Genomic DNA, 14617 nt, shown 5'->3' with positions numbered 1-14617 from the left:
TTTAATAAATATTTTGTATCTGTATTTACTAAAGAGGAACTTAACAATATGCCTTCAGCCGAACAAGTCTATGTGGGTGGGGACGAGGACAGGTTGACGAGTTTAGCAGTTACCAGGGAGGATGTTCTTAAACAAATAGTAAAACTCAAACCAAACAAATCCCCAGGGCCGGATGAAGTGTTTGCCAGGGTGCTTAAAGAATGCAAAGAGGAGCTTTGTGACCCACTGTCAACCATATTTAATAAATCAATAGAGTCAGGCAGAGTGCCAGAGTTTTGGAAAGTTGCTAATGTGATACCAGTTTTTAAGAAAGGAGATAGATCACTTGCGTCTAACTATCGACCAATTAGCCTAACGTCTATTGTGGGAAAGTTACTCGAATCTATAATAGCAAATAAAATTCGTCTTCATCTTGAAAAACATAAATTAATAATTGAGTCGCAACATGGTTTTATAAATGGCCGTTCATGTTTAACAAATTTGTTATCTTTTTATTCTAGCATTGTTGAGGCAGTTGATAGTGGTAAGGATTGCGATGTTGTATACCTTGACTTTAGCAAAGCTTTTGATACAGTGCCACATGAAAGACTGATTAAAAAAATAGAGTCTCATGGTATTGGGGGTGCTATATTAAGCTGGATTAGGGCATGGCTATACCAAAGGAAACAGAGAGTTAGTATAAATGGAATCAAGTCAGAGTGGGAAAATGTTGTAAGTGGAGTGCCTCAAGGCTCTGTCCTGGGACCTCTGTTGTTTATAATATATATAAATGATTTAGATTCAGGTTTGAGTAGCAACATTTGCAAATTTGCCGATGATACGAAAATCGGTAGGGAAATTAATTCGGAGGAGGACTCACTATCACTTCAAGTTGATCTAGATAGGGTTTTGAAATGGTCAAAGGATTGGCAGATGCAGTTTAATGCTGATAAATGTAAAGTTCTGAGGTTAGGTAATGATGATAGAGTTACAAGATACGAGCTAGATGGTGTTGTGATTGCGAAGTCGGATTGCGAAAGGGATCTGGGAGTTATGATTAGTAAGAATTTAAAACAAAAGGATCAATGCATAAATGTTCGTAATAAGGCAAATCGGACACTTGGATTTATTAATCGCAGCGTTAGTAACAAGACACCTGGTGTGGTTCTCAAGCTATATCTTGCTCTAGTTAGGCCCCATTTAGATTATGCAGTTCAGTTTTGGTCGCCATATTATAGAATGGATATAAATTCACTTGAACGTGTCCAGCGTAGGATGACTAAGTTAATTCCCCAAATTAGAAATCTTTCATATGAAGAAAGATTAACAAAGCTTAAGTTGCATTCACTGGAAAGGCGAAGAGTTAGGGGTGACATGATAGAGGTTTACAAGTGGATGAATGGACATAACCGGGGGGATATTAATAGGGTATTAAAAGTATCAACACAGGACAGAACACGAAACAATGGATATAAATTGGATAAGTTTAGATTTAGGAAAGACTTGGGTAAATACTGGTTCAGTAACAGGGTTGTTGATTTGTGGAACCAATTGCCGCGTAACATTGTGGAGGTGGGGTCCCTCGATTGTTTCAAGCACGGGTTGGACAAGTATATGAGTGGGATTGGGTGGTTATAGAATAGGAGCTGCCTCGTATGGGCCAATAGGCCTTCTGCAGTTACCTTTGTTCTTATGTTCTTATGTTCTTAGGTAATGATGATAGAGTTACAAGATACGAGCTAGATGGTGTTGTGATTGCGAAGTCGGATTGCGAAAGGGATCTGGGAGTTATGATTAGTAAGAATTTAAAACAAAAGGATCAAAGCATAAATGTTCGTAATAAGGCAAATCGGACACTTGGATTTATTAATCGCAGCGTTAGTAACAAGACACCTGGTGTGGTTCTCAAGCTATATCTTGCTCTAGTTAGGCCCCATTTAGATTATGCAGTTCAGTTTTGGTCGCCATATTATAGAATGGAGATAAATTCACTTGAACGTGTCCAGCGTAGGATGACTAAGTTAATTCCCCAAATTAGAAATCTTTCATATGAAGAAAGATTAACAAAGCTTAAGTTGCATTCACTGGAAAGGCGAAGAGTTAGGGGTGACATGATAGAGGTTTACAAGTGGATGAATGGACATAACCGGGGGGATATTAATAGGGTATTAAAAGTATCAACACAGGACAGAACACGAAACAATGGATATAAATTGGATAAGTTTAGATTTAGGAAAGACTTGGGTAAATACTGGTTCAGTAACAGGGTTGTTGATTTGTGGAACCAATTGCCGCGTAACATTGTGGAGGTGGGGTCCCTCGATTGTTTCAAGCACGGGTTGGACAAGTATATGAGTGGGATTGGGTGGTTATAGAATAGGAGCTGCCTCGTATGGGCCAATAGGCCTTCTGCAGTTACCTTTGTTCTTATGTTCTTATGTTCTTATTGTTGATTTGTGGAACGAATTGCCGCGTAACATTGTGGAGGTGGGGTCCCTCGATTGTTTCAAGCATGGGTTGGACATGTATATGAGTGGGATTGGGTGGTTATAAATAGGAGCTGCCTCGTATGGGCCAATAGGCCTTCTGCAGTTGACTTTGTTCTTATGTTCTTATATATATTATAAACAATAGAGGTCCTAGGACAGAGCCCTGAGGCACCCCACTTACAACATTTTCCCACTCTGACTTGACTCAATTTATACTAACTTTGTTTCCTTTGGTATAGCCATGCCCTAATCCAGCTTAATATAGCACCCCAAATACCATGAGACTATCTTTTTAATCAGTCTTTCATGTGGCACTGTATCAAAAGCTTTGCTAAAGTCAAGGTATACAACATCACAATCCTTACCACTATCAACTGCCTCAACAATGCTAGAATAAAAAGATAACAAATTTGTTAGACATGAACGGCCATTTATAAAACCATGTTGCGACTCAATTATTAATTTATGTTTTTCAAGATGAAGACGAATTTTATTTGTTATTATAGATTCGAGTAACTTTCCCACAATAGACGTTAGGCTAATTGGTCGATAGTTAGACGCAAGTGATCTATCTCCTTTCTTAAAAACTGGTATCACATTAGCAACTTTCCAAAACTCTGGCACTCTGCCTGACTCTATGAATTTATTAAATATGGTTGACAGTGGGTCACAAAGCTCCTCTTTGCATTCTTTAAGCACCCTGGCAAACACTTCATCCAGCCCTGGGAATTTGTTTGGTTTGAGCTTTACTATTTGTTTAAGAACATCCTCCCTGGTAACTGCTAAACTCGTCAACCTGTCCTCGTCCCCACACATAGACTTGTTCGGCTGAAGGCATATTGTTAAGTTCCTCTTTAGTAAATACAGATACAAAATATTTATTAAAAATACTACTCATCTCTTCATCACTATCTGTTATTTGACCTGTCTCAGTTTTTAATGGACCTATCCTTTCCCTAGTCTTAGTACGATATAACTGAAAAAAACCTTTAGGATTAGTCTTTACTTGCCCTGCTATGCGAACTTCATAGTTTCTCTTTGCTTTTCTTATCTCTTTTTTAACATTTCTAACCAGTTGTACGAATTCCTGTTCTAAAGTGACCTCCCCGTTTTTAATCCTTTTGTACCAAGCTCTCTTTTTACCTATAAGGTTCTTCACATTCTTTGTTATCCACTTTGGGTCATTGGTATTCGATCTATTCAATTTGTATGGTATACTACGTTCCTGTGCTTTGTTTAGAATATTCTTAAATAAGTTATATATTGAATCCACATCGAAATCCCCATTTAAGTCACCTATCGCTGGGTTCATGTCTCGCTCCAAGACCGGCCCCCACCCCATACCCAAGACTTTCCAATCAATTTGTCCCAAAAAATTTCTTAGGCTATTAAAATCAGCTTTTCGAAAATTTGGCACTTTAACAGAATTTTCTCCTACTGGTCTATTCCATTCTATGCTAAATCTGATTTCTTTGTGATCACTGTTCCCTAGCTCACTCCTTATTTCGATGTCATTAATGTGTTTCCCTGTTAGTTAACACTAAATCTAAAATATTATTTTCCCGTGTTGGTTCCTTAATGTGTTGCGTAAGAAAGCAATCGTCAATTAATTCTAGAAAATCTTCTGCTTCACTATTCCCTGTTTTGTTCAACCAGTTTATTCCGCTAAAATTAAAGTCACTCATGACATAAATACTGTTAGATCTAGATGCTCTAGATATTTCATCCCATAGGTGCTTTGCTTCCATTCTGTCTAAATTTCGTGGCCTATATATAACTCCTATTATAATATTATTTGCTTTTTCGTTTAATTCTATCCAAATAGTTTCTGTGTGTGGCTCAGTCTTGATTCCCTCTTTGAGAATACATTTCAAATTGTCCCTAACATATTTGGCTACTCCACCTCCTCGTCTAATATATCTATCTGTGTGAAATAGTTTAAATCCATTTATTTGATATTCAGCTCATAGTTCTCTATTTTCTACATTCATCCACGTTTCGGTAAGTGCAATAATATCTATTTTTTCTGTGCAGACAAGAGCATTTAATTCGTTAATTTTATTTCTTAGACTTCTACTGTTAGTGTAATATACCCTAAGTGAATTGTTATTTTGAGGCCCTTCTCTTTCCCTGATCATTTTGCCAATTACTTTCTCCCACAAACACATACTTTTATTACCTCCTTCCTCCAAATCAATTCCCATACCACTATCTACTAACAGTTTAAACCCAAACAAACACCTCTAACCACTTCTTCCAACGAGTTCGCAACAGCAACAACCCCAGCCCTCGATAGATGCACCCCATCCCTAGCATACATTTTATTTCTTCCATAGAAGTGTCCCCAGTTGTCTATGAAGGATATTGCATTTGATTTGCAATATCTTTCCAGCCGGCAATTGACACCAAGTGCCCTCGACATCCATTCATTTCCCACTCCCTTTCTTGGAAGAATGCCACATATGATCGGGATTCCTCCCTTGCTCCTAACTAATTCAATGGCTGCCCTGAATCTCTGTATTAGTTCCTCACTCCTAACTCGTCCAACATCATTACCCCCTGCACTAATACAAATAATGGGTTTGTTCCCATTTCCCGTCATAATATCTTTCATGTTTTCAACAATATCACCAATACCAGCTCCCGGATAGCAAGCCCTTAACCTGTTCCCCCTATCTCTGGCACAAAACGTTCTGTCTAAATACCTCACCTGGGAATCTACCACAACCAAAATTCGCTTCGTTCCTCCCTTTTTCTTTAGGACACTTTGAGGGACCTGCGCTTCAATGCTCCTCGTTGCTTTGCCTTTGCCTCCTCGTTGAACTACAGGTTCACCACAGCACTCGTCCTCTAAAACATCAAATGCGTTAGAAGTCCTTAGACTATTAGGTGTCGGTTTTGCCAAGGTCTTCTTTAGACTCCTGTCCTTTAAAACTTGCCAAGACGAGTTTTTTTTAATACTGGTCTCCTCCTTTGTTTCTTCCTGATGTTGTTTCAGCTGTCGTACCTCCTCCCGCAGCGAATCCAGCTCTGTCCTCAGATCTCCTACTAGATTCACCAGTTCCTTCACTAATCCTCCCATTATTGCTGTAATAATATTACTACAATCGGAGCTCCAGCTAACACAACCTCTCACTGAATTGAATCTGCTTTGATACAGATCACAAAAGAAAGTAATTAAACATTAGCAGTGGTTTATATAACTTAGATCCATTTTTAATAGATCAATTAAAGGGCGATTTAAGTAGGATCATTGGAACACATTTGTCTCACTAATTCATTGTAAATATTTACTATTTTATGCTATAATTATCCATGTGTGGGCCTGTGTGTGGTTGCTGCATCGGATGGGCCAATAGGCCCTCTACAGTGTCCAGGTATTGTACCTCACCTCACTCCACCATTCTCTCCTGCCTATTTATGTCCAGTACTCGACCTGTAAAACCACTCCTTCTGAAGATGTATTAATATACAAAAGTACTTAAGGAAATTCCTGTTTCAATTTTCCTCCGTGGTCTGACACTGTCATATATATATTGTTGTGGACCCGAGTCCAGCATTGGAGCACGGAGCAGTGACGACAACGCCATCTGTGAGTCCGCTCCCGAAACCCACTCCAAATGGACAACGCCATCTAGTGAGGACGGGATATACCGGCCACAGGTGCTGGATTCCCGTCTTAATCAGACACGTCATTAGTACTGGGACGCTCTAGGGAACCTCACTTACAGGCTTAGACACAAACGTCCACCTCTTCATTCCATAGATGGCGTTGCTGTCTAAGCGCCACCTGACCAGAGGTCAGCAGCGGCTATGTTACGAGCTGATTAAGACGGGAATCCAGCAACTGTGGCCGGTATATCCCGTCCTCACTAGATGGCGTTGTCCATTTGGAGTGGGTTTCGGGAGCGGACTCACAGATGGCGTTGTCGTCACTGCTCCGTGCTCCGACGCTGTATATATATATATATATATATATATATATATATATATATATATATATATATATATATATATATATATATATATATATATATATATATATATATATATATATATATATATATATATATATATATATATATATATATATATATATATATATATATATATATATATATATATATATATATATATATATATATATATATATATATATATATATATATATATATATATATATATATATATATATATATATATATATATATATATATATATATATATATATATATATATATATATATATATATATATATATATATATATATATATATATATATATATATATATATATATATATATATATATATATATATATATATATATATATATATATATATATATATATATATATATATATATATATATATATATATATATATATATATATATATATATATATATATATATATATATATATATATATATATATATATATATATATATATATATATATATATATATATATATATATATATATATATATATATATATATATATATATATATATATATATATATATGCGAACAAGCCTGAATGGTCCCCAGGACTATATGCGAATGAAAACTCACACCCCAGAAGTGACTCGAACCCATACTCCCAGAAGCAACGCATATATATATATATATATATATATATATATGCGCATATATATATATATATATATATATATATATACACAAATGCGAACAAGCTTGTTCGCATTTGTGTTCCTCACGTGTGCCCCAAAGAATGAGGTGATTTGGTAAAATGCTATGCCCAAGATTACTATCCGAGTGCCGGCGGTGGGGTGGTTCAAATAGCCTCGGCTATCACCTCATTATGTCCGGTCGTGATGGTCAAGTGGATTAAGGCGTCTTGTACATACCAGTTGCGTTGCTTCTGGGAGTATGGGTTCGAGTCACTTCTGGGGTGTGAGTTTTCAGTTGCATATTGTCCTGGGGACCATTCAGGCTTGTTCGCATATATATATATATATATATATATATATATATATATATATATATATATATATATATATATATATATATATATATATATATATATATATATATATATATATATATATATATATATATATATATCCAAATCATATATATATATATATATCCAAATCAGCAAAAAGATTGGTTTGAGGTGTTGTTAGGCATTTGAAAGGTCATTAATGTAGAAGAGAAAGAGGAGAGGGCAAAGTATGCTGCCCTGTGGAACACCAATATTTATGGGTAGGGGAGGAGAAATGGAATTATTCACAGAAACATACTGGACCCTGTCAGAAAGGTAAGATTGAAGGTATTGCATGAATTGACTTCTGACTCCATAATGATGTAATTTAAGAAGAAGGTTTTAGTTGTTGACAGTGTCAAAAGCCTTTCGTAGGTCACCAAATAACCCAACAGAGAACTCATTTTTATGAAAAGCTGTAGTATGAAGTTAATCATACTAATCAGTGCATCGTCAGTGCTTTTATTTTGTCTGAAACCATATTGGCAAGAACTAAGTATATTGTTCTTGGCAAGATAAGAGTAAAGCTGCTTGTAGATTAGCTTTTTAAATATTTTATTCAAGGTTGGTAGAATTCATTTAGGTCTGTAATTGTTGACATCAGTGAGATCACCACATTTGTGGACTGGGGTTACTCTCGATTTTTTTTATAATATCCAGAAAAGTTTGGAGTTCAAGTGATTTGTTGAAGAGCAATGTAATGGAAGGAGCTAGAAGTCTGGTTGCTTTTTTTGATAATTAGAGTTAGTATCGCATACTATAGTATCGTTAGTATCGTTAGTATTAGTTAGTTAGTATCGCATCAAGGGCAATTGACTTAGATTTTAGGGAAAAGACTACCTCATTAACATCAGAGGAGTTAGCAGGAGTTAGGTACAGAGACTCTGGATTGTTACCTGTTAGGTATTCTTTAATCATGAGCAAGGGATTAGAGGGATGTTCCCTCTAGAGGGATTAGAGGGATGTTCCCACTAGAGAGCAAGAGGGATGTTCCAATGGAGAAGAACCTATTGAATTCAATAGCAGTGTCAGAGGCTGCCCAGCAAACACAAAACGTTTGTGGACGTTTTCAAATGGTGCCACAGAGATAACACTGTAACTTTTGACATAAATACGCATTTCTGACGTTATTAAAACCATTAGAGATAACTAAAAACATACATTCCGTTGACACAGTTTTTAAAGATTTAGAGAGTGAGTGAGTCAGAGTGTGTGAGTGAGTGTGGGAGAGTGTGGGAGAGTGGGAGAGTGAGTGGGAGTGTGGGAGAGTTAGTGTGAGAGAGTGTGGGAGAGTGAGTGAGGGTGTAGGAGAGTGAGTGTGGGAGAGTAGGGGAGAGTGAGAGTGTGTGAGAGTGAGTGAGAGTGTGTCAAAGTATGGGAGAGTAAGAGAAAATGTGGGAGAGTAAGTGAAAGTGTGGGAGAATGTGTGGGAGAGTAAATGAGAGTGTGTAATGACCCGATCTACTCTCCTCTTCCTCACCAATCAATACCCTAGCTCAACACTGCTACAGCTCAGTATGAACCCTCACTGATCTACCGGGGGTACAAGCTGAAATATTAAATGAGGAGGAAACAACAAGAATAGGGGTTATTAATTTAAACTTATAATTAAACCTAATTAAGAACACTGCCACCACCTTCCCGATCTAACATACCTGAATGTGTCTAACACCGATCCCCCAGGAAGGCAAGGCATCGGTAATCATGAACTCCTCAGGCAATAGGAACTTCGGTAATAAATCTTGGGAATTAGTTTGATTAATTTACTTTGCTTATTTAGGTCCAAGGTCAACTTTAATATCCAGTAAATGGAGAACAGGGGGATTTCCAAATACCACACATATATATACTGCACATAGAAACTGCTAAAAATTAATGACAAAAGGGACATAACTAAACAACAAAAACTAATTAATAACTTTATTATATTTAACACATATATTGAAATCAAATGAACATATACCCTACTCTATAATCCCTAAGAGGCAAAATGGATATCTACCAGTACTCAAGTGCACAATACCTTAAAACCGCTCTCCTGCCTAGATGTCGATGGCTGCCCTCAGCCCCTTTGATGCCGGACCGAGTTCCCACCCCCAAGCACTCCCATAACACACTACTGAAATTTTGTTTCACCAGCTTACCGGTGGAAGGAGTACTCCTCCCACAATCTAATACAGCCCCCGGGGCTCCACCCATTATTTTTGGCTACAGCCAACCATTTAAAACTAGGCCTGAGGTATGGTTCTCCAGGGCCAATAAGGACTTGGCACTTATCTACTGCCAATCACCTTCACTGATCTGCCTGAAGGTACATGAAATTCTCGAAGATTGAGTCAGCTCTCCTCAGCTATTCGAAGGGGACAATTAAAATTAAGGTGCCTCTGTAGTGGACCACCCGAGCCTGAGGCACATCGGAGCAATATTTACAGAAACTGATAAATTATGTTCAAACCTGTCTCCTCTAATCTCCTCTAAGATAAAAGGTAGGGACATTTGATTCGCCTGGTATGCGGGGGGGGGGGGGGGATCGGTGAGAGGGGGAAGAGAGGGAATTCGGTGGGGAATGGAGAGGGAAAAGTGGGGGGAGCATAGGCACCGAGAGGACCAAGCTAGCAAGACCACCCTCAGGTCAACCTCTTGGCCCTTGACAAATGGGCAAAGGGGAAGGGAAGAAGGGAATTAGCCATTACAACTCCCCCCCCCCCTCTTTGAAATTAAGAAATTCGTATGTAAGGTACTTTAAAGCACAAAATTCTTATAATGCCCTACCATAACAATTACCTCCAAAGAACAACATTTTTAACCCAACAATATTTTATCCCAATGCCTCAAAAACAAAAGAAATTATCTAATCCTAACTAATTCCATACAATCCTCCAAAAACAATAATGGCACCCCACCCAAAAGGTAAGGTGTGCCCCCGCAAGTATGAATACATCAGTCTCCATTGTGTAGTGGTAAGACACTCGCCTGGCGTTGCGCGAGCGCTTTGTCATGGGTTCGTATCCTGACTAGGGAGGATTTACTGGGCGCAAATCCTTAACTGTAGCCTCTGTTTAATGCAACAGTAACATGTGTACTTGGTTGTAACAACGATTGTTTGCGGTGGGGATCGTACTCCAGGGACCTGCCCGAAACGCTACGCGTACTAGTGGCTGTACAAGAATGTAACAACTCTTGTATATATCTAAAAAAAAATATCAGACCACTGGTTGCTATACTGTCAATTAATAATTCTTAGAAAGAATACTGACAAAGTGAGAATATTACTTAATTCTCTAACATAACTCCAGGGAAGGAAAACTCGGGTCGTAGTTCAATGTTGAGTACTGACGTTCCCATTCCAACTCTGGTTACATTATGGTTTAGTATGTTAGTACGTTAGAACACACATAACAGATGTCCCGAATCTGTCACAGCAGATATGACTAAGTCATTATGGGAACAAGAATTAAATATTGGAATATTAAATCCGTCTCCGTGGTGTAGTGGTAAGACACTCGCCTGGCGTTCCGCGAGCGCTATGTCATGGGTTCGTATCCTGGCCGAGGAGGATTTACTGGGCGCAATTCCTTAACTGTTGCCTCTGTTTAACGCAACAGTAAAATGTGTACTTGGATGAAAAAACGATTCTTCGCGGCGGGGATCGTATTCCAGGGACCATAGGATTAAGGACTTGCCCGAAACGCTACGCGTACTAGTGGCTGTACAAGAATGTAACAACTCTTGTATATATCTCAAAAAAAAAAAAAAAAAAAAAAATGATTAAGATATCTGTAATCAAAAACTCTCTAAAGTTTGCAGTAGACTCGAGGACTAGGGTTGCTGTGACGTGTAATGGTTGAATTACTTAATTGTTAAATTGTTCTGTGAACTCAGAAAATGTTCTTAAAAACAGATTACATTATTGTATAAGTTGTATTCTACATTAATATACTTTAATTAAAGAATATTAATCATTTGGTCATTAAAGATCAAGGAGACTTCGATACTACAGTAAGGCCGCTGTGACTTGTAACTGTTGAGTTACTAGACAATAACACATCACTGAGCATCATGATCACCCCAAACTCAAATCAACAAATTTGATTTAATATGCACTGCCGTGCAGTAGTCATTCTGACTAATGATATAACTAAGTTTTAACTAGCTAAAGTTAATGTAATATTAGAGAACTCAATAGGTTATTCATTAAAATCAAGGAAGACTCTGGGTCGACAGTGAGATTAGTAGCCTAGTCATTCTGACTTATAAGCTAATTAAACTACAGCTCGCAGGCTTATCACTGGCAACTCATTAATACATCCTCAACTTAAATGAGAAATTAATTTTATTAAATAAGTCTCTATGAATAGTCAACTGTATTTAATCTTGAATGCAGATTCAGCTGATACTCAATTGATAAAAATGTCCTGAATACCTACCTAAATAGATAGTATAATTTTTCTAACCTATCTAAGTAGAGGGCTAAGCTAATTGTGACAACTTACTAATTCTTACTAGTGTCACTAGTTGAATGTTGAGTAGTGGGTTCTACTCAGTTTATCGTGGTGAGAATTAATAGTTGCAGGTTATCATGGTGAGCGAAGTAAACTCTAGTATCGCAGTGAGCAATAAAGCGTTCAAATTATCATGGCGAGCATTAGGCGTTCGTATTATCGTGGGGGAGCAATGATGGGCTCCATTATCACGGTGAACATTAATACGCTCAAATTATCACGGGGAACAATAAAACGCTCGATTATTGTGGTGAGTAAATATGCTCATATGATGGTGAGCAACAAGGGGCTCGAATTAGTGTGGGGAGCAATAAAGCGTTCAAACATCATTATCAACAATAAAGCACTCAATTATTACGTTAATCTTTAGGTGAGCTATTAAATCAGCTCGTTAAACATGTTAGGTTACAATGCTTAAGGTTTAATGTTAATACATTAAATGATGGGAAACCTAAGGTTGCTGGAAATTTAATTATTGCTACGATTAATCTTACTTGAAAGATAATTTGTTACAATTTATCCCAACCTAAACGTTTCACGGTTTATTAGTTCTCTGTTGTATGTTCACTTACATATTGGTAAGTTTACAATTTTGTTCGTGCTGCGCTCCTACAATAATAAGCAGAAAAGAAAGAAAAACAGCTCAAACAAAAACTAATGCAAATAACTCACTAGCTTCTAGTGCAGAAAACTTTGAATAAATGTTGTAGTCTGTTAAAGACTATTGTAAGGTTTTCTTGGCAAACCTTAAGCACAGGTATAATGAACCTTGGTCCCGGTGAATTTGCAGGTGTAGAAGTTTCTTGATGATTTCGAGTTACTGTTGAATTCAGGAAATGCTGGATGCATTGGGTGCAAGATTCTCTAGCCTAATATTATTAATAACCCAGGAAGTCCTATATTCTCTAGCCTAATATTATTAATTACCTAGGAAGTGCTAGGTTTTCTAGCCTAATATCATTAATTACCTAGGGGGTGCTAGATTCTCTAGCCTAATGTTATTAAATACCTAGGGAGCTCTAGATTCTCTAGCCTAGTATTATTAATTACCTAGGGAGACTGAGTGTGGTCAATTATTACTTGTCGAGAATAATTCTAGGTCTACAGTGGGTTCAATGGCTTGGTCGCTGTGACATGTACCTGTTTAGGTTACTGACCACTGATTTTCCACTGAGAACGATAAAACATCTCTGCGAATACTATTTGTACCAGGCTCAATCTGGGTTTATTACTCAGCTGGGTTTCGCATTTAGCTTGTTGCTGGAGAATTAATTTACTGCTGATTAACTTCTGTTATTGTTGATTAGAGGAATCTCCTCATTTTGAGGTAGCTCATGTATTCCATATGAGCTGGATGCTTGCTTGGGTATAACTTAACTATAAAAATGTTCTACTCCAGCAGAAACATTTTGTGTTGCAAGCACTTTGTTATAATGATCTAACTTGGCCTGAATTTTGTCTTCATAGTTGTCAAGGTCAGATTCAATTAGACTTAATTCGTCTGGGTCAGTATCACTGACAAGGAGTATGTTTCAATAAGACTCGATTATATCCTTTACATGGTCATATTTTTAGCTAGCCACCTTTGTGGAAACTCTTAGCCTGGAAATGTCAACTGGGTTAGTACCTAACAAGTTGTCACATTTGTTGAATAGTCTTGATAAGTGACTTTGTTCAATCCTTTGCTCAGCCAAAGTTTTATTTTCTTCTATCTGTATTTGTTTTGATCTCTCTTTTTCCCTTTCGACTTGGGCTTTCTCTTTTTCCTTCTCTTGTTCTAATTCCAGTTCTCTTACTCTTGTTTTCTCTTTTTCTTTCTCCTGTTCCAACTCCAGTTCTCTTATTCTGGTTCTCTCTTTTTCTATCTCCAGTCTGGTTTTCTCCTTTAACTTTTCTACCACCAGTCTGGTTTTCTCTTTTTCTACTTCAGTTTTCATCTGAAGTTCTAATTTTAACTTTTCCAGTTGGAACTGTCTCTCCTCACGTTGTTGTTGCATTTGAAGCTCTAGCTGGAATCTTTCCAAGCTCCTGTTTCTGCTACTCCTGCTACTGCGATTACTCCTACTTGATCCTTGGGACCTCACGTCATCTTGTCCATCATCCTCCTTTCCACTTCCAGCTCCTTTCTGGGCTCCTTGTTTTGCCGCTTAACTCTTAGCCCTCAACTTCTTAGGATCTCATCCTTCACTCCAGCCACTTTAGATGCCTTCACCTTGATGCCACATTTCTCTGCTATCTGCTTCAACTGCTCCTTGGTGCAACCTTCCAAGTCCTCAGGCTTGCCAGACTCTACAAACGCTTGCACCTTCTCCATCCTGTCCTGTGAGTCTTCCCAAGAAAGAGAGAGAATATACCTGTGGTCACACAGGCTAATAATAGGTAGCCCACTCAGCTGCCACAATGGATGTATTAGTCCAACCTCCTGGACTCAAACTGAGGGTGTGTTAATCCAATCTCCCAGACAGGTCAACAATATCTTGGGTCCTGGACCGCCTGAGAGGGTTGGGGCTTATGGGGCTTAAACCTCCAAAGAGAGCTCTGGCTGCTGCACCAGACTGTTGCTCGTGTACAGGTGGACAACGTCCCCCAACCACTCTCTGCCAGAACAGACAACCGACCTTGGCAGCCACACTCCCCCTA

The 14617-nt window shown here is 37.9% G+C and overlaps 1 protein-coding gene across 1 annotated transcript; it reads right to left on the bottom strand.

Annotated features, from left to right (window-relative positions):
* Positions 1–13548: 13548 nt before the first annotated feature.
* On the bottom strand, positions 13549–13974 carry LOC138360951 (putative uncharacterized protein DDB_G0271982). The gene has a single exon (XM_069320440.1). The coding sequence runs from the start codon at positions 13972–13974 to the stop codon at positions 13549–13551; it is 426 nt and encodes a 141-aa protein (XP_069176541.1).
* Positions 13975–14617: the final 643 nt, after the last annotated feature.

Source organism: Procambarus clarkii, unplaced genomic scaffold (genome assembly GCF_040958095.1).
Source record: "Procambarus clarkii isolate CNS0578487 unplaced genomic scaffold, FALCON_Pclarkii_2.0 HiC_scaffold_134, whole genome shotgun sequence".
In the NCBI taxonomy this organism is placed as follows: domain Eukaryota; kingdom Metazoa; phylum Arthropoda; class Malacostraca; order Decapoda; family Cambaridae; genus Procambarus; species Procambarus clarkii.
Note: the sequence above shows the minus strand (reverse complement) of the source record. Positions and strands in the feature narration are given on the sequence as shown.

What these genes read in the sequence shown, in the direction of transcription:
- LOC138360951 (XM_069320440.1), bottom strand. Translation starts at nt 13,974, where the DNA reads ATGCAACAACAACGTGAGGAGAGACAGTTCCAACTGGAAAAGTTAAAA.